Source organism: Theobroma cacao, chromosome 2, assembly GCF_000208745.1.
Source record: "Theobroma cacao cultivar B97-61/B2 chromosome 2, Criollo_cocoa_genome_V2, whole genome shotgun sequence".
Taxonomy (NCBI): domain Eukaryota; kingdom Viridiplantae; phylum Streptophyta; class Magnoliopsida; order Malvales; family Malvaceae; genus Theobroma; species Theobroma cacao.
Window position 1 is genome coordinate 6,261,975 of NC_030851.1, and position 21,364 is coordinate 6,283,338.

The window sequence follows — 21,364 nt, forward strand, 5'->3', positions numbered from 1 at the left end:
TTGGTTTGTGGCTAAGAATCGTTGAAGAATCGATGATCATTGATTGTTTATTGTCCATAGTTGCCAACAAAATATGTAAATATTTTTACTTTTTTAAGTTTTATTAAAATTTTAATCGAGTTAATTAATTTTTAAAATAAATATTTTTTATTAAAGACATAAGTTCAATTGTTAGTAAAATATTAATGTTTTTATTAATTTAATAATGTAATAATATGAATAAGATAATTTTATTTTTTATTAATTTTAAAAATTATTATTATATAATTTTTTTATAAAAGAAATCAGGAGTGTACTGATTGGTGCTTCTCTCTCTTGGGTAGCACCAGATCTGGTGCTCCCCCCTTTGGAGAGAAGTTCTTGAATTTTTTTAAAAATTATATAACAATAATTTTTCAAATTAATATAAAAAAATGATATTTTCATATTCTCTATCACAATTGTTTACACTTTTAGGGTGGATTATAGAATTATATTTTTAAGTTACGGGTGATGAGTATTTTACTTTAAAATTTAAATTTTTTTAAAATATTTTTTTGATAGTAAGAAAATCTTTTAAAATTCTAAAAACATTAAAAAAATTGAAACCCTTAATAATTGTAACTTTAATACTATCGCTTGTACCAAAACTGAATCTAAATTGTAATTTACGCAGATGTGAGGGTCGAAGAACAAAGGGGCCAGGACAGACGGCAAAGCTCAAACTCAAAACTCCATAATGAACACACAACACAAAAAATGTTATTAGGACCACCACCATGTTTTATTGGCATAAACTACACTCCCGAGCTGCCACGTCGTCAACGCAATTCTCTATCATTCCTCGCCTCTTCTTCTTCCTTCTTTTCCGCTGCTTCTATTACTATTCCAGTTAGATCCCAGTCAACCTCGTCTCCACTCCGTTGCTCTCCTCTTCACCCGCTCTCTCCCTCCCGTTCTGGTTAGTTATCAGATCCACCTAAACCTATAAGCATTTTCATTTTTTATGTTTGCTAACTTGGTTGATGCATTTTTTTCCTAGGTGGATCGTCTTGCTGTTAGTTATAATGTGGGGTTTTCCAGTTTTGATCAGTACCCACGAGTCCTCTTTTTTATGGTTTACTTTTTTTTATGTTTCTGGTTTGATTCAGTGTGGATTCCTTTGGTTTAGTCTATAAGTTTTTCTGACGACGCATATTGATGACTTTTTTTTTCTTGGGGTGGGGGGGGGGGGGTGGGTTTGAGGAGACGATGGTTTGTCAATTGGTAGAAATCTGTGGTCTTTCTTTCAAGATACAAGCTTGAATTATTTTTGATGGTTTTTGGCTTCTGGGTTGTCGGTTCTGGTGTAAATTCATTAGCTTTTTGAATGATCCAGTAGTCATTGAACTTATTAGAAGATAGGCTTTCAAGTTTTTAACTATTTTGGCTCTGTGTCTCGTTGTGTTTCTTATATATATTCATAATAGACGCAAAACTAAGAAATCGGGGTTTTGTCATTATGGCAAGTGGCCTAGTTGCTGTCAAATTGGTATACACACGTTAAGGTGTTAATTTGGAGGCTAAGAAAAGAGAACAATAAGTTTGGGGAGAAATTCAAGTCAGTAGGATACCTAAAAGTTAGATTTGACCCAGTGTTTTCAAGCTTGGTTATTGTTAAATATTAATGGAGATTCAGTTGAGCCCCTAATATAGTGGGAGCTCACCATGTTAGTTCCTATTTTTATGGTGCATTACATGGGTTTCTGCCTTACACCATACATGATTGTTGAGTTAGTTCTGCTATTAAACTTGCATGTGTTTTTTGCTATTGTGCCTGAATATTTTGATCTGCTGACATAAGCATACAATTGACTGGATGCAGTCTTGAAATCCTTGTTCAGATTGGACTTCTTATGGCATTCGATTTTCCTTCATGCTTTTTTTTTTCTTTGTATTCTAACTCTAACTTATAATATTATTTTTGGTCTCAGAAATGGATACCACTGCTGGCCTAAGTTTGTTCCCAATGCACCGCTGCAAAACTCTTCACCTGGTTGGTATCAAATTTATTTTTCAATTTATATGCTACATCCACTGCAGATTTGAAGCTGGTATATATTTGGTTTGAAGGTTCAAGATTGCTTTCTTTCTTGGCTTTTGCTCGCAAATCAAGGCATTGTGGTCTTATAAAACAATACATCCAGGTGAGGCATGCTCAGGGGATCCACAATGTAGAGGGAGATAAGAACTATAAAGCATACATGTCTCCAGAATATTTTGATGCACACATTACTCCTCTTGGCTGGCAACAGGTAAGTAGCAGTCATTATGTTTTTATGTACGTCTGTAGGCACATTTTAAATTTAACCTCATTCAGATCAGGCTCTTATTAGTAGTCCAAAGGCAGAAACTTGCACTTATAAGAGGAATCTTGTATGAAGCATTGAAGCCATGTTATTGGTAATGTTTCAGGTTGATAATTTGCGTAAGCATGTCCATGAATGTGGCCTAGCTAAGAGGATTGATTTAGTCATTACATCCCCTTTGCTAAGGTAGGGGTGCCAGCATTTTATATTCCTGTCAAGAATATTTCCTGGCTATATGTTTTCTTATGCCTGTTTTTTGAATTTAGTAATTTAATGGGCATGAAGTCGGACCTTTTATGTATCATGTGGGTTTCTGATGTGCAGAATTCTCCAATATATGTTTGCTGAAGAGGGGGAACCCTAGGAATCTAATCTAGATTCTGCGTCTTCTCCTATTTGGGCCTGAAGTTGTTTGCTCAATTTTTTAGGTTCTCTGTATTATATTATGTTGCCTATAGCTTTTAAATTTGGTTTGGATGTATCCTTTTATGGCTGATAGTCAATAATCAATTTTTTTATGGAACGTTCTCGTAAGAATTTTACTTCTAGCTACTTTTATCTGTTCATGGGAACTGTCATTCAGTTAAGTAAAGCAGAATGCAAAACGAGGAATCCTAATGGTGCCTCGTAATTTCATATTTAGATCTAGTGTTAATCTGTGGTCATTGTGGGCACAAAATTTAATTCCAAATCTTTTATTGTTCTTTGCACTTGAGGGTGATGCTGGGTTTATTACACTGGCCCAGTATTCATGGCTGATTTATCCATATTGTCTATGTCATTTGGTCTTAAATGAAGCTATGGCTTTTTGTATTGAAGAGGATGTTAGTCTGCTATAAATTTTTTCAACTAGATATTGAAGTTATTATTAGAATTTGAGTTGGTAAAACCTTAGTATCAGCAAAGTTCCATATTAATTTTGTGAACAGATTTTATTGCATGTAGAGTCATAAATTTTAGTATCATTCCTCCTCTTAGAAGTGTAATTATGGTTTGTAAAAAGACATCAATAAATTATTAGACATGTATTTATTGACTATGGTCACTTTATACTGTAGGACATTGCAAACAACTGTTGGGGTATTTGGTGGTGAAGGTTATACAGATAGGATGGATATCGTACCACTTATGGTGGCAAATGCAGGAAACAGTGGCCATGCTGCAATTTCAAGTCTAAACTGCCCACCAATCATTGCGGTAGAACTTTGTCGAGAACATTTGGTTAGTCTCATTTTAATTTTCTTGCAGTAACGATTCCTTCTTGATGTATCATTATTGGATACACTATTGACCTTAAGATTGCTGGAATTGAAAATAGTTAACCAGGAAAGACAGTTAGCATCTATTGCATGCATTGATCTTATCAATCTTATAGGCTTATGGATCTCATAATGTGCTAGTTCCTTGATTGCCCAATTTTTGATTTGTGATACCTCTTGGTGCAAGCATGTTCCAGGGTGCATTTTTATTTTCTTTTTATGCTTTGATCTGTTAAACATATTGTAGACATGGGATTCTTTGCTTCAATTGTTACAGTTCAAGGCTTATTCTCTTGTCCTGAATGCAAATTTTTTTTCTTTGGTTTCAGGGAGTCCATCCTTGTGATAAGAGGAGAAATATCAGTGATTATCAGTTTCTTTTTCCTGCAATTGATTTCTCACTGGCAAGTAATTCAGTTTCTAAGATGCACCTGTAAACAAGCTATTGTTTCAACTTTTGATATCTGAACCAAATGTGGCCAGATTCTGGTAATCTTCAAAAGTGTATGTTGAGTGTCTTTTGAATTGCTATTCAGATAGAAAGTGATGAGGACACGTGGTGGAAGGCTGACGTTAGGGAGACAAAAGAGGAAGTCGCGGCCAGGGGGCTGAAGTTCCTGAACTGGTGCATACCTTTTTTGCACTTAATTGGTTATATCACTCCTTTAGTCATTGGTTCTTTAAAATGAGCATAAGAAAACCCTAATTGGATGGGGCATTGAAACTACTACTTCTAACTCGGGCACTGTTTGAAATCATCTTAGATTTCAGAATAGAATTAATGTAACTTATTCTGGAAAGCAACGGGATTAACATTAAACAACATGGCTGTTGCATTATATGAGAATTTTCTTGCAACATAAGTTTCTGATACAGTTAATTCAAGTACTGTCATCAAAAATAAATTTCAAAACTTTTGCATCAAGGAAATCAATCTAATTGATCCCATCTTCTGTTGTTTTACTTGATTTACTTTTTTTTTGCAATTTTTTAACTTCTAACAAAGATGTTTCTTTGAAGTTCTTATTGTTTGCAAGAACCCCTTTTTTTTAAAAAAATTTCTGTGTCTTTTGGGGAGACAATGCCATCCACGGAAAGCTAATAGGAGCAGTAGATGCTTAACATGATGTAGGCATACAAAGCATGCTTAGGCTTCTTTTTATTCACTTTGCAGGTTGTGGACACGGAAAGAGAAGGAGATAGCGATTGTTACCCATAGTGGGTTTTTGTTTCATACATTAAGTGCATTTGGAAATGATTGTCACCCATTGGTGAAAAAAGAGATATGCCAGCAGTAAGTATCCTCAAGTGCCTTTCATTGTAGCTGGTGAATCCTGGCTAGACAATTTTAAACATGACTGTTGGCTTGGTAGCTTTTGGTGCACTCTTAATCTATGTACAAGATGCAGTTTATTCTTTATTTCCAATCCTTTCAAAAAGATGTCCTTGGTAGTTCCAGTTGAGCTTGAAAACTGCTACATAATGGTACTTTTAATTTTATAATATGCTTCACATCTGTTGCATAGATATGGTTCATAAAGATTAAAAAGGGTTCAGATTGTGTCTGCATGCTTATCAATGCATGGGTTCATGTGCAAATTACTGCATTCATACTACTGCTACTAGTTACATTGAAATGTTGGCCTTTCAAAAGAACGTAATTTTGCACCCAGGTCACATTTGATGCTGCAAAGCCAGAATCTTAAAGTAATTTTACAGTTTTAGTGTTTGACCAATTCTGGTTACATCTGAAAGCATTTTAAGGTAGTAAAAATTTCTTGACCTAAAGGCACTTTCAACCAAAAATAGAGTGCTGGTGCTTTTCACCAGAAAAGAAGGGGCATGAAGATTTTTAACGAGCTAAAAGGAGTATGGCAACCAAACAGAGTTAACCTTTAGTATAATATCTCATGTGATGAAGTTTGTTTACTAAAATAATACTTAAATTTTGAATCTAGTTGACAATTAGAACTACGATGAGGTGTTACCTCTTTCCAAAAGAAATAACTCTTCTACCTTGTATTGACAGCTTTGCAAATTGTGAGCTTCGCTCCTTGGTCATTGTTGACAGAAGGTAAGCTGATATAAAACACAAACATGTTTCTGTTTCATCTTGTTTTAAAGTCTTATGAACACCCATTTGGATTCTTCATGCTTCTTATTGACTCCCCTTTTTTCTCTAGTATGATGGGATTAGATCCCTCGGCAACCAATTATCCAGGAAAGATTCCATCGGGACTGGATCTCCCAAGTGATGTTGTGGATGAGAAGGCTTAGAAAAAAAGAGGACCTGATACAAATTCCTTTGTCTGAGCATTATGTTTAATGCTTGTGATTAAGTAATCGCATTGTTGGAAACTCCATAACCAGATATGGTTTCTGTTATTATACTTTAAAGATTCTCTTCAGGTATGGTGATTTCAGCATGTGGGTGAGGAAATTCAATGGTGGCAATTGAGATGCACTAGACTTTAAACGATATTCCTACTGTTTGGCGAAGAGGTTAACAGGCCTCAGATCTCAACCATCTACATGTTTTACCAGACTTTTCAATGTAGACATTCCCATCAGTTTTACCTTCTATCTGTTACTGATCAACCATAATCTTTCTTTTATGCATTTAGTTATTTTGTTGTAGTAGCAGATCGTCTATTAGCTGTCTTGACCTCCTCTTTCCCACCATTTATCCCTCTTCTCAATATTAATTTGACAATGTCAATTGTATCCTGATAGCGGAAATTATTTATTTCTTTAAAAAAGAAACACTCAAAAGTTTGAACGTAAGAGTTTCCAGAGCTTTTTGCCTAGGACGACTGCTTTAGATTTTAGATGTTTATTGGGTGCTTACTGCTCGGTGAGATTCAAGATCACCGCCACCCTTAGGCTTGGACAACTAGCAACAGTTTGTGAATATGGCAACAGACAGCTTGTCCAAACATGCAATAAGTAACGTTGTTTCAAGACATCATACAAGATAGTCGAAAGAGCTGACACGGATCTGCAATAAAACATAGCCCATGCATCTCGAGCTGTAAAAAGCTTTTATTCCGTCTTTAAAACGTCATAGAAGGAAGCGGGCTTCTTCCTGGATTTACCACAAAGTTCCTGAAAGCATGAGATGATTGGTTTAGCATACTAGCCATGCACCTCAGGCACAGTTGAGAGCATTCTCTTTCAAGAAATAAAAACTTTGTTTGTACCTCTAGTGCAGAAGCCAAACGCAAAATTGAAGCTTCACCCCATGGACGCCCTATTAGTTGCAAGCCTATTGGAAGTCCTTGTTTGTCATAACCAACCTGAAATCAGCACAACGGAATATAATACTTTTCAGATAAGTCATAAAACAGAACAGAGACTCACTCATCCATACACAACACCAACTAAGGATATTATTTGATTTACACATGATTAATTATTTTTCAGATTTTGCTTTTATACATATAGTCGTATGAAAATGAGCCGGATGATGAAAGCCAAGTTGGGGGCAGTGTCCAAAAACTATATATAAAAGTTGTAATGGTTTCACAACAGCAAAACTTAAGCATTCGTCAGGGTTAAATATGGTACAACCCACCCTTCTAGCCGGTTAATGCTTCCAGGTCCGGCCTGAACACGAAAATTTGACAAGTTTAAAGTAAACACACCCACACCCTAGTTCTCCCACGGCTAGCTTGACCCTGACTTAGCTACAGCTTGTCTCACTCCCTTTCTTTTCCTTCTTTTTCCTCCCCTTTCTTCCAGTAAACATCACTGTCCACTTTTCCCTACTTTTGAGTTTTTTCTTGTTAAACTCTAAGCTGTTAATTAGCAATGCCTAACCCAATCCCAAACACTAAGCTATATTTTGGGACCTCGAATATGAAGGCCATGCTCACTGAGACTTTGGAACCCATCTTGTTTCAAAATAAGTTTCAAGTAAGATGCTCAAATTCTTAGCAGAAAATGCAGCCGGAAAACAGAGGTTCCTGTAACAAGATGAAAAGAGGAAGATGTTCTGCTCCATTCCAATACACCAAAATTGAGAAATACTTCCTCCATTCCAAATTGAATATTCATTTTACTATTTTAGGATGTTTCAAAATAATATCCACTTTCCTAAAAGGGAAAAAACCTTTTACAATGTTACCTTTCATTTGAAATACTAACTTTCGGTGAGCTCCTCTAAACTTTTAAGAACAGTAATTGTAAAACAAAGAACAAAATACCTTATTCCTAAAATTTTGTGCCATTTAAAAAGTAAATATTCAACGGGGAGAACGGTATTTTTCGCCCTTCTCTATCTTGCCAATTGATACATTTAAGATCACATCATTAGGGAGGAAAGAAATGCATATCACTTACAGGGACAGTAATGGCAGGCAGACCAAGAAGATTAGCAGCAATAACAAACCGCATGAGATAACCTGATACAGAGTGAGCCACAATTTAAAGGATGGTAAAAAATGCAAGAGTATATGTAAACGACTCCATATAATGATGATAACATTATAACTCAACAAACCTGTAACCTGCATATCTGTCTCTCCATGCTTCAGAGCAGAAGGTGGAATTTGTGGTGCTGTCATGCTGTTGTGCGAAAAAGAGCTTAGTCATTTGGTTCAAAGATTACACAGAAGGAACTTCTTATGTGTAAGTTATGCGTGGGAGTAAGAATCAATTCTAAGCAGCAGACCTTGAGCGAAGAATTAGTTCCTTCAGCAATGTACAAAATGGTGTATGGTAGTTTTCAAGTTACAGCATTTTTAATGAATTGCTAATACCTCCCAGCCTCACACTTAACTACTTAAGCCAAGAATGGCATATCTTAGTTAAACAGACAAATTATTAAAGGTCAAACTCTTCAAAGAAAAGGCTTGAACCAGTCCATTGACAGAATTTGCAGGCAAATGGCAATGCGTCATCTGATTACAATCTCATTAATTAAGTTAAAGGGTTAAACTTACATACCCCGTAGTTGGGGTCACTATAACATCAACCTTCTTGAAGATCTCCATGTGATGGTGCATTATCCTTCGTCTGAAAGGCTGAAACAAGTCAGACCAAGTAGAAAGCAACAAATGCATTCAACTTCTAATCAATGAAGGGGGAACAAGCTGTCATCAAATATCTGTTCTAGATAATAAGAGTGTGAATCTTCATAGGACATGCCAAATATCTCCCCCTCTCTTTTCTCTCTTTTCTTCTCTACTTTTCTTTTTGTTAATTAAACTGCCAATGGTAAGCAAAATAAGATTTAAAAATTAACATATGATTCGAATCAAAGATTTCAATGCAATGCTGCCCCTTTATCTGTTTCCTTCATCAACTTCAGCGTTCTTCGTTTGTTTGACTATGCATTTCCCTTTCCTTTGTCCCTAACTTTTCCTCTCCATTTCCCTTTCCTTTCTTTTAAATACTGATAAACAGAATTCACAGTTCCATACTAAGAAATAGACAATCTATCAACCAGCATGCTAGGGCAGATCTTTTAGAAGCAGGAGGTTTTAAGTGGGAACCAGAGTTCAAATGACTCTATCATCTTAAAGTAATTATTTGCAAACAAAGAGAAAGCTGTTTCCCTTCTAAAGATCATAAATGTTGAGGATTGTCTACATGTTGAATCATATTTTTTAAATTTTGAGATGCCTGCAACCCATTTCACACAATATGGGTAGCTACCATGGATCCCAAGAGCAAGCAGCAGAGTTGCAAATCATACTGTTGTCATTTTGCCTTACCTAAGACACTGGGCAGCAACATAATCTGATGCAGTGAATGATCGAAAAAGTGCCATACTAGTGCGAGTATCATACGTTAATTTCACACCTTTTCTACAGTATTTAGAAAGGAAATGAGACCATTATCAGTAAACAATCTAATAAAACATTGAAGGTACATAACTGCAATTTCGGAAATACTTTTATAGTTTTAATCATTAATGTTCATAAATACCAGTTTTAGTTAGTCTAAATATTAAAAAACAAAAAAGCATACCCATCCTCACAATCAGGATTTAGCGAGCTTAGTGTTTCCGATCCAATTGAAACAACATGAGCAGTGCGCATCTCATGTAGTTCTGGTATTACTATCTCTATTGTCTTGAAACATAAAACATTAGTTCAGTATGAAATGAGTATGTTAACACTAGAAATTGTGAAGAGCAAAATAACAATAGTGTCCAACTTACTTTACATCCATGGGTTTTCGACAGAAGGTTGAGAACATCTTCACAGACATCCGTGATATCAGTTGAATGTACATCATTAAACCACTGCAAGGGAACACTGTATACTGAGAAATGTTTTAAAACAAAGAGCACTAAATTCAATCCACTTCAGTGAAAAAGAGAGGTAACTACCTCTGTATACTTCCCCAATCGCAATGATCCCAAAGTGTTTGCATTGTCAAGTGATGACAAAACTGGAAAACAAGGGGGAGACTACAAAAATACAATACAATAATGCTTAAATAATAGATGCAAACACAGCAAGTAAAGTGCAGCCAATCAGGATTCAAAGGTACAAGGTTAGCTTTTAATTTTGCAAAGTTACTAAGTCAGGAAAAACATACAAGACTGACTAGCTTAATTCAATTAGATACTTGAAATGACATATAAAGTTGCATAACATGAAAAAGTAAGTGGACACGTTCCTTAACAAACTGTAGAGAAAATTTAAGGAACAGTAATTCAGTACAGGTAAATATTTCAAAAGTTTTAACAAGTACTTCTAAGGTTCTCAAAGTTACCGGTTTCAAACTGATTCTGTCTGAAGGAGAGGAACCCAAAATTGCTGCATACCTGGAAAAGCCAGCAGCACACTTAGCAATATTAAGAAAATACAACTTTACTAATATTTTCCACCACTACCAGAAATTTCAACCGTTCAGTTTACCAATAATGCAAAATATGCATGGTCTAAGCACTCAGAGTACATCAACTTGTTACTTCAGTAACTATAAAACTTATTCGCAAGCACAGATTCTTACACTAGTATGACATCTTCCACTGTTGATGCTATTGGTCCAATGATTTCCACAGTTCCAGAATCACACAGCGATCTGTGGAGATAAATTAATTGCAAAACAATAAAGTGAGTCCTGAACATCTTAAAAAAGGCTTGCTTGAGCATCACATATTTAGCATACAATTGCCATATGTCTTCAGAAAACACAAATCAAATTAATCAGTGATGCAGCCTACAGAACAAGAGCTTACCCTCCCATGTCAGTCCGCCCATAAGTTGTTTTCAAGCCCACTACACCACAGAGGGATGAAGGAATGCGGACAGAACCTGCCTTTTTTTTTTTCAGTTACGCACAGAACATCAGTGTATTGTAAATAAAATAAACAGGAGTCAAACTAACATAATAACTTTTACAACCTCCACCATCTGTTCCCAGGGCAGCAGAACATAGTCCAGAAGCTACAAGTGCTGCTGGACCGGAAGAGGATCCACCTGTATATCTTTCAGGTGCGTGAGGGTTTCTGGTTGTTCTGTACCTCGATATATTGATAAATTAAGTAAATAAAGGTAAGTCCTAGATATTTGTATGGTTAATTATGCTATTCATGAAAGGTTCTACAGATAACTTGTCAATTAAAACATCACTTAAACCACACATCTAAATAAGCATCTGTTATATATCTGGCAAACAACAAATTTACCCATAATTTGGATTGTTTCCAGTTGTGCCCATGCCCAACTCATGCATGTTTGCCTTCCCAATAAGAATCACACCACATCTCCGCAATCTTGAGACACAAACTGCATCCTTCTTAACAGAACGAACCTCATGCATCCATGTTGTTGCACCTGTCATCAAAAAATTCAAATCTATTATTACCGCCACTACAAAGAAAAATTTCAGGAAACATGATTTTAGAAGATAAGTGGTGAGCTTATCTACCCTTAGATGGATGAGGATAGAAGTCTATATCATCCTTGATTGCCATGAAAATTCCATCCAAGATTGACAATGGATTTCCTGCATGACTCACAGCCACAGTTCCATTTCAGTGATTTTGATTCTAACCTTGTAAGACTTTTATACATGGAGAACATTATATTAACCATAGTAAGTGGATGAAAGGGCTTAAATAGCATCATGAACAGATAATACAACAATACCTTCCTCAAACCTTTGTGTTGAAGCTGCAGCTTGCTTCCTTACTTCCTCAGCATCAAAAGAAACCAATAATGGTGTTGGGGGCTTATGATAGTTACACCCCTTGATAACTGAGATGAGTTGTTCTGCAACCTGTAAACCCAAAAGTGGGTATTTCCCTTTGTAATTGATTTACAGCGAAAGCAGCTGTCTGGCAATTAATGGCAACTTACCATAGAAGGTGTCACAACTTTAGATCTATAAGCATAGGCATAATCACGAATCTTCCAGTACCGGAAAGATGGAAGAGAATCCCCACTCCAGTAACTAGCAGGATCATAATGTGGAAGACACTTTAAGGCCGTTTCAACCCGATCTTCAGGTTTTCCTTCTTCGTCCACAATGACAACAGAAGGTTCTATTTCTGATTTGATGTCATACATATGGTCAGTTAGGTTTCTAAAATATAAAAATTAGTGATATGTATGAAAGCCATTGATACTTGCTCTGTTCACATTTCTCATTCTCAAATTCATGGCAATAAACCAAACAAATATTATTACTGTCGAAAACATGCCAACGGCTATATTGGAGTATCCAATTTCAAAATTTATTGATACCAATTTACCAATTACGACATCGCGAAACCCAAAGCTATAGTCAAAACTTACTCTTAACATATAGAATCAGTATTTGTAATTTAACATTAAAACAAGGTACATCCATCATCAAAAGAACAACAGTTTCTTCTAAAAGTACAATTTAACATAAAAAGAAAGTGAAAAGGCGATAAGAAACTAAACCTTGAGGAGGAAATTCAGGTTTAAACATGGGTGCTTCCGGTATCACAGTGTTCTGCAACAGCTGCAAATACCAAAGATATTGAAAGTCGCCATTAAATTCTCCTCAGAAACACGCATTTCAAACTGATCGAATAAGGAAATTAAAGCAAAAAAACAAAGAGGGGAGGGGGGGGAGCAAAAACGTACCTCAACCATCTTGTTCTGCTTTTTCATGAAAGAAATGATGAAAGAACCTATAACTGGAGCTTCAATTACCCTCACAAAAAACTTCAGCATCAACCCCGTCAAATGAGGAGCTGCTCCCCCGACCCACGAAAAAAGAAAAAAAAAAAAACAAAACTAGTATCAAACTCTAAGTCAAAGGATCAGATATATCGCACTTCCCATAAACAAAAAAACACGTTATATGAGACCTTGGATTTCTTCATGCTCGTATTTCACGGTTGACAAGTCCAGTTTCTCGGCCGGCACCATAACCCGCTTCTTCCCCATCTTCGGTAATGAGTTTTGACTTGCTTCTTTGAATGAACGTATCAATGACAAGTTTAGATTACTGGGAGACTTTGTAACGTCTTTATAAGAATGGCACTGGCAAGGTGAGAGTCGAGAGTCCTGAGAGTAAGTCAATAACTGAGTTACTATAATAAAGTGAAGTAGTTGGAAGCCATTCGGTGCGTTACGAATTGCCTGTCGTTTGGTTGGGAAGTGTGCGTCCGCCTTTTCTCAAGTCTTGGTTGGAGTTGGGAGTAGGGTCCAAACCTATCCAAAGCTACTCCATTTGGTGGCAGTTAGGTCAGCGCCGTGCCTTTTACCTTAATGGCTTCTCATTTTGGACTGTACTAATCGTTGATGTACATTTCAATGTATTTACAAGAGAAAAAGTGTGATTCTGTCATATGTTTAGATGTCACCTCAATTCTTTATTTAATATTTGATGGAAGCTGTAAAAGGGTTCAATTCCAACCTTATCAAAAATAATATAAAACAGCAATAATTAAATAAAAACAACAAAAAAACTTCGAAAGCATATGAAATGAAAAAGGTTAATCACAGCCTATAAAGAAGCCTCAACAAAAAATTTAATATGACATGGAATAATATCATTTTTTATTATCTTAAATTCTTTTAAATAATTATCACCCAACTTAATAACTATTATTATGTTTAAATTTTAATAAAAGAAATGTTAACACATTATTTACCCAAAAATTCTCTTAAATTTTAATTTTTCATAGGCATAATTCTCTTATTGACCAAAAATTCTTCAAAACACAGCCTTCTTTAGCTTAGTTATTCGTGTCACAAGCTTAGAACTTAAAAAGCGAAGCAATATCAACAAAACTTGAAAAAAATGATTTAGAGGGAAAAAAATATATTATTCTCAAAAGAAAAATAAATACTTAAATTCTAAGCTAATAGCCTAACGTCTAAAATTACTTGAATCCTATCAGTTCTAATTATTATTGGGGCAATAGATTCTATGCATATTCTTAAAGCCTTAAGATCCTATTTATAATAGGTTTTCGTAATGGACTAGTTTTACTAAAGTAGGTAACAAAAATTAAAATATATAAATATTTTACGACCAACTTAAAGTTTTAATGTAAATAAAATAAATAGATAAATGACTATACACGAAAATTCTATCCCAAACAAATTATCTTATTTGAGTACTTCTTTGAAGTTGTGCTCTGTATATAGTCTTCGCTGCGCGCAGCCCATAGTCTTGTGAGATTAGTGGCATGGTGTGTCTTAGACCCATTAGTTGTCGATGGGCCCCCAATTAATATTAACCCTAGATCAATTTATAACCTTGGGAGGTGTGTGACACTGGTTTGTGTTGCTGTTCTAACTAGTTTTGCGAACCACGACACAATGGGCTAGGTACATTATGCGTTTAGAAAACATGAAAGTGGTGTTTGGTGCTTTATCATTTTAATATTCTAATGGAGCTTGATTTTTGAAAAAATAATTATTAGAAAGATAATATTATAATATTTAATATATATGAAAAATAATTTATTAAATTTTTGGGAGATAATATTATCATATTTGGTTTATAAATATTTTACTGTAATATATGATATGAATTTCTTAAATTATCTTTGTACGTTAAAATGTGAATTTAATACACATATATGTATTTTGTGATTCAATTAATTAAGTATTGGAGAATTAAATTAGTTTATACACTTGGTAATTATTTGAAGAGGGAGAAAGATGCCGACAAATTAAAAGTCCTTTTATGGTGTTTGGGGTCCACGTACCATGACGAAATTAAGGATGAAAAACTAAAAGTAATTGGTCCAACCCAGCAAACACGGCTCGAGCCACTTTTTTAACGACTCAAGCCCATAATCAAAATATTCTAATTATTGGGTTAGAAATTAGGAATAAAGGGCTGGGTGCATGAACCACGCTCATCGGGTAGAAAAAAGTCGCAGGCTTGCAGTACGCAAAGTGGCAGTACTGCACAATGCTGAGGTTGCAAAATTGTTTGAGTGGATAAATGGTAGGTTGGGAGTTGGGAATTTTTGGAAGATATAAATGGAACCTTTCTTTCGAGTGTTGCGCAGGGGACAGGGCCTGGAGAAATAAGGAATGATGGGACCGTATCTAATAGCAGGAGAAGAAAACTAAAGAAAATAATACTAGACTTGATAGATATAAGTTTTCATGTGTTTACTAACTTTAAATCATTGAAAGAGTTGTTGAACATTTGTCCACTCTTATGTTTGCCGTGTTTGGGTGGCAATACTATATGGCATTGCCGGGTATCACCTTGGTGAGAAATAAAGCACACGTTCCAATTTCCAGCACAAAAAGTCAAATGTCTCTTTTGAATGTGGAAAAAGGAAACAGAATAATATGTATGTTCATAAGCATGATTTTAGGTTGAGACTTGAGGGGATTCTATTCCATACGTAGAAGCACTGATCAAAACCAAGTGGGAAGACAGCCTTAGATGAATTCCCTAGCTTCTGAAGTACTATCTTGTTCTGCATTTTTATGAATAATTAGATAATTAACTATAAATGAAGTTATTTTCACGTATATTTGTTTATTTTTTTTAACATAAATATCCATTATTAATAAAATGTGATTACCTTACTTTGTAAGAAGAAAATTAAGTGATGATAGACATTTGTGTCCATCAAGTGGTAATTGGTCCTATTAGAATGACTTGCTGGGAGCGGTGGGCTAGGTTAGGCCCGGAGTCACACTAAAACTAATAGCCATAGTTAGGTCCCAGCTAGCTAAAGCTAACCCATTAAACTTGCCCAAGCAAGTACAACCCATAACCCAAGTCCAATAGAGAAGACTTGTTTTCCCCATCCGGTGCTGATGTTTAAATTTTGCATTTATAGTCCTTCTTATTTTACTTTTTTTAATAATTAATGATATATAAGCATGGGAAAAATCGGAAAAATGAAAACATGGGAATAGAAACCTAGTTGTTCTGGGAGTCATTACTGCCAGCAATGTTGCAGAACAAACTTGAACTGTGTCGGTGCTCGCTACGGTGCCTGTGGGGAACTTGAGACATAAATTTGCTTCTTTAATATAGAATTCATTTCATCACTCGTCAGTCTCGGCCAACATCAACAGTTCAAAAGGAATCAGAGGCAAAAAAGCTGGAGAAAATTCACAGCATCACAAAGAATACTATTAAAATCCCCTAAAACAGTTGGTGGCAGTTGAGGTTTCTCGCATCACAGCTCTAAAGCAGTCAAACAGTTCACTTTTTTATTTTATATTGGATAACTGTCTGTCTATGGTCGAACTTTTTTTTCTTGAAAATTGTGGGTTATTTTGAGGACAGCACATGAAGAAAATCTAGTTGTCTCCAAGGGATTCCAGTTAATAACACATCTGTCCCGGCTGTTCCCCGTTGATATTTTACATTTTCCAATGATCCTGCAAAACACATATGTATTGGAATCTCCCATGGAACAACTTACACTAAATTTCAATTTATCGTAAATGGAAACATAGTAGATTGCAACTTCTATATAGCAATACTTGTTAAAAGCTGCCTATTTTTTCGCACCTTGACTGGAATAGCCGCAACCCAACTAAAATAGCAGCAAACTGGCTACCACGTGTGAAGCCACTTATAAATGGATACCCATCACTTTAACATGCTTATTTTTAAACTGGTCAACGCAATTTATTTTTATATAAAATCATGAAGTGAGAATATTTTGATAAAAGAATCAAGATGAACTTTGTCACTATATTATGATTCATTCATTTAATTTTAAATAAAAAGTAACGAATTGAAACATATTTCAAGTAATGAATTTCTTTTGATTATATTCCAAAAATCACTTATACATACAGTTCTTCCATTTTGATAACTCTAGTCAGCACACTTCCGCGATTGCTGCTATCACTGCATGTCTTTTTCTTTTGTTTTTGTTTTAACCCATTGCTATACGTAGCTGTTGAAGTAGAGGTTACTACATATGTCAACCGATAAGATTTTCGTTAATTTGTAAGTACTTAAACTCAAACTCAATTAGTAGATGAGATATCTGAATTTTATAATTATTTAAATATTTTTTAAATTTACTTTTTTAATTCAAACTCTAATATATGCCCATTACTTGATAATAACCCTAATACATTTAAAAATTCAATTATGTAAAAAAATTATTAAAATATTTTTCATAGATATCTAAGTCGTCGAATCTAAATCCGTATCAATATTTATGTATAATAATATTTTCGTCCATATTCTATATAATTCACTAAAAATTAAATTTATAAAAACAAACAAATAATAAAATTTAAATTTAAATAATTTAAAATAAANAAAACAAATATCCAAAAAACAATTTAAACAACATTACAAGTTTAATTAGCTATATAAATTTGTTTTTAATTACATAAAATTAAAAAAAATAGTTAGTTTCCAAAACTATTTTAATCGTACAACTTCTTTTTAGGTATATATTTATAAGTTTATATAAACAAAAATATATATACTATAATTAATAATTTTATAAGTTATAATTTTTGTAACGTTAATACAAAATAAAAAGTAAATATGTTTATATATTTAAAGTATATATATTAAAAAATATATAATAATAATTATATTTTTTATAAATTAATACAATATAGAGAGTATATATATTAAAAGATATTACAAGTTAATTAATAATTATAATTTAATAAATTAATTTAATTAATAATATAAATTTATTTTTGATTATATAAAATAAAAAAATATATAAAATCGAGTTTGGATATTGAATACTCAAAGGGTAGTATCAAAATCTTATCCGAAATTGAAATAGATAATAAAATTACTACTCAAATTCGATTATAAAATATCTTAATTTTATATAATCAAATCCAATATTCATAAATATCTTTATAAAAAGGGCATCTATTATTATCCCTAAATATTATAACTTCACGATTCATGACCCTCCCATGTTTTCCTCCAGAAACGAATGATTATCGCCCAAGTCCGGAAATGATTACAGCCATGAGTTGGATATGCTTTAGCCCACAGATCGCCTTTGGATGTGTCTGACTTTAGAGACTGCACATTTTCATTTTTTCTTGTGCACACCATTTGGTGAAAAAGGGTGACATTGATTGCAGTAAAAGTCTTACTCATTGTCATTGCTGTGAGAACATGCTCAAGGATAATGACCAAAGGCATTAGGCATGTGCCTTGCTTCAATTTCAACAGTTTAATTAACATATTGCAAGTTAGTAGTAATTAATTGAAACTTTTCATCTTTTGTGGGAAGAAAATTTATGTAAATTAATTTGTGTGTGGGGTAACCTTTCATTAGTATTAAATTAAAAGGCATGATTTGGATAGTACTATGATATCCATATAATTCTTTAAAAACAAGAAACTAGGGTGAATTCCATCCTGATTGATTTTATCAATAAAATCGGCGTTTTAAATATGGAAAACAAAGAGTGCATTTTAGCAATTGAGGAAGGCAAAAGATCTCACGATAATCGCACCAGGTGCTGGGCGATATCAACACTTTTTCGCTTTTCCCACGCTATGCACGCGGGCCATCCTCTCCCATGAGGCCGTGACGCGTAAATCACGTTATATTTAACCAATTTCCGTAATTTATCCCCTTCAATTTAAACCCAGCCCATCGCAAATCACATCCCTGTTATGTGATAATGTGGCCATTGTGTCACCTCTTTGCTTATGGAAAAAGTCTAATACTGGTATGACACGAGTTGTTGAATAGAGTAACCATTCCACTCTTACCTCGTTTCAGGTGGGATGCTTGTTTTATTATTTTGATTTTTTTAAAGAAATAATCATTCTCAACTCATTCTATATGATAAGAGATTGTATTAATATTTTTTGAAATTATTTTTATGGCATTTTATTTTAGCAAATCAAGTATCTTTTATTCACTAAATTATGAAAAGTGTGAAAACTGTTCAAACGACAAGCTTTGAACTATTAAGTATATGTATACTATTATTTTGAGAATAATATTTATTCACATATGATTAATTAAAAAAAATTAAAACTACAAAAAATATAAATGAAGTTTTTTCAAATAAGACACAAATACATGAATAGAAACGTATATGTGGAAAAATGGTGGGACGCGCGAGGGTGTAGTTCAGAACTACAGAATCCTATTGCCTATTGGCCCTGGTGAAGTGTTTGTGCCGCACGTGGCACTTGGCAGCTTCATAGCGCCACTGCCAGAGAGACAGAGAGAGAAAGCTAAGACTAATAAGAGGGTTGTGTGTGTTATGTGAGGGAGTGCTCATTGTCCAATCCCAGTCAACACATCACTCTCTTATCCCTTCTCTCTCAATCAATGCACCCGGCCTTCGGTCCCACCACAATTCCCTCAAAGTCTTGCTTACCCCCACTGAGCCCACTTCACCGTCCACCACCTGCCTCACCCTCCTTTCCATCCTATCCTGCTCTCACTTAACCACCTGTCCCGATCCTACCCTAACTCGATCACACCAACTTGTCACAACACACAAGTTCCATAAACTTGTTGGCCACGATATCCCACCCTCTTTCGCTTCCAAATATCCCCTAGCAAACGTCAGAAGGTTTTAGTCTTCTCCGTTCCTCATGGGCTCTCTCTAAACCATATGCACCCTTGTCTCCGAGCTCTCTGTAAAGTTTTCATTATTTTTTAAGCTCAGAAAAATGGAGAATTACTCTTATAACTCATATCCGGACTCCGGCGACTCTTCGCCACGATCCCGAGAAATCGACTTTGAAAACCCGCCACCATGGGAAGACCAACCGCAACATGCACAAAATTACAAGGCCAAGTTCATGTGCAGCTATGGCGGCAAGATCCACCCTCGCCCTCACGACAACCAGCTAGCGTACATCGGCGGAGAGACCAAGATCCTAGCCGTTGAACGCAACATCAAATTCTCCTCCATGATCTCCAAGCTTTCCGGTCTCTGCTGCGGCGGCGCCGGCGACGCTGACGTTTCCTTCAAGTACCAGCTCCCGGGCGAAGACCTGGACGCCCTGATTTCCGTTACTAACGATGATGATCTCGAGCACATGATGCACGAGTACGATCGCCTTTATCGAGCTTCGGCTAAGCCAGCGAGGATGCGGCTGTTCATATTTACGGCGATTGGCTCCGCAAATTTCGGGTGCGAAGGGGCGAAATCGGAACGGGACCGTTTCGTGGAGGCTTTAAATTCCGGCCCAACTCCGGGAGCCGAAAAAAACGCTGCGATTCCACCAAACAATGTGGATTTCTTGTTTGGACTTGAAAAGGGGATGGCTCCACCTCCGCCGGTGAAAATCCGCGATCCCGTGGCCGAACCAGTGGCTACGCCACCGCCTCCGGTACCGGAAGTCGTCGGGTCGGATCATGTTTTGAATCCGGTTGAAATTCAGAGGCAGTTACAAGAATTGCAGAGGCTTCAAATTCGGGATCAAGAACAGCTTGCTATGTATAGAAAAAAGACTGAAGAAGCTGCTTCTTTGCCTTATACAGGGGAATACTACGCCCAGAAGTTACCTGAAAAAGCGCCGCCGGTGAATTTACCGGTAACTTTACAACAGCATCCGGTCACAGCTGGATTCTGGCCGGATAAACAGATTTCAGCCGGAGGTTACCCGGCAACTGTAACGACCACCCCAGGCCCACCACCGCCATCGGAACATCAGGTTTACATGATCTCAGCACCAGGACCGGCTCCAGCCACAGTCTACCACGCAGCTCCAGCACCTGCAGCGGCAGCGTCACAAATGGTTCGACCGGTGACCGGACAAGCCGGCCAAGGCTACTACGCCAACGTACAGAGAATGCCACCCGAAGTCTACCGGGAGCAACCGGTTTACAACATGGTGGCGCAACCTCCGCCGACACAACACCCGCCGATATCAGCGGTCTCGCAGCAAGTGGTGAGGCCACCAAGCGGAGGAGGGGTGACAGATATGGCATACGCACACTTGGGAGCGTACGATAGGCAGGTGTATTATACTGCGCCGGGGGGTGTTGTGCAACCTCAGTATCAAGGCGTTGGCGTGGCAGTTAGTGGTGAAATGAGGGCCGGTACCGAGGGTAAAATGGTAAATAAAGTTTCACAAGGTTCAGTTTAATTATGAATGAATGAATGAATTTGTAATGTATTTATGAGTTCTAATTATTACTATTACTATATCAAGTTAAGTATAATTTTAAAATTTTGGCACTTATATTATTGTGTTTTTGATGCTATATAATTTGTTTATACACTCGAGTTTGTGAATATTTTTTTGCATCGTTTAGCTGTTGAAGGTTCCCCTGGAATTGGATTACTTTTTTGGGCTTTTAAATGATGAATTTGATGCAATTAGAATAAGTTATGTCAGTTCCAAAGCATCCGAACTCAGCTTGACATGTGGATT

The 21,364-nt window shown here is 35.8% G+C and overlaps 3 protein-coding genes across 7 annotated transcripts; 2 read left to right on the forward strand and 1 right to left on the reverse strand.

Annotated features, from left to right (window-relative positions):
• On the forward strand, positions 681–6,184 carry LOC18608160 (phosphoglycerate mutase-like protein 1). Of its 5 annotated transcripts, none has more exons than XM_007042701.2 (10): positions 681–940; positions 1,953–2,014; positions 2,166–2,273; positions 2,434–2,513; positions 3,386–3,548; positions 3,916–3,990; positions 4,123–4,211; positions 4,761–4,880; positions 5,616–5,660; positions 5,770–6,184. In XM_007042701.2, the coding sequence occupies exons 1-10, from the start codon at positions 739–741 to the stop codon at positions 5,861–5,863; spliced, it is 1,038 nt and encodes a 345-aa protein (XP_007042763.2). In that variant the 5' UTR covers positions 681–738; the 3' UTR covers positions 5,864–6,184. The 5 variants fall into 5 exon arrangements, with proteins under 5 accessions (XP_007042763.2, XP_007042764.2, XP_017971139.1 ...); XM_007042702.2 differs by having other exon boundaries at positions 857–940; positions 2,092–2,273; XM_018115650.1 differs by lacking the exon at positions 681–940 and having other exon boundaries at positions 2,099–2,273.
• On the reverse strand, positions 6,498–13,223 carry LOC18608161 (fatty acid amide hydrolase). The gene is made up of 20 exons (XM_018115649.1): positions 12,888–13,223; positions 12,661–12,770; positions 12,475–12,535; positions 11,905–12,095; positions 11,695–11,824; positions 11,474–11,551; positions 11,232–11,379; positions 10,948–11,060; positions 10,782–10,857; positions 10,553–10,624; positions 10,313–10,364; positions 9,924–10,004; positions 9,753–9,836; positions 9,560–9,663; positions 9,304–9,396; positions 8,534–8,602; positions 8,088–8,152; positions 7,928–7,989; positions 6,787–6,882; positions 6,498–6,691 (listed from the first exon to the last, which is right to left on the reverse strand). The coding sequence occupies exons 1-20, from the start codon at positions 12,964–12,966 to the stop codon at positions 6,629–6,631; spliced, it is 1,827 nt and encodes a 608-aa protein (XP_017971138.1). The 5' UTR covers positions 12,967–13,223; the 3' UTR covers positions 6,498–6,628.
• LOC18608162 lies at positions 19,266–21,253 on the forward strand. Its single transcript, XM_007042705.2, has one exon. It carries the CDS (start codon positions 19,652–19,654, stop codon positions 21,074–21,076), a length of 1,425 nt encoding a protein of 474 aa, XP_007042767.2. The 5' UTR covers positions 19,266–19,651; the 3' UTR covers positions 21,077–21,253.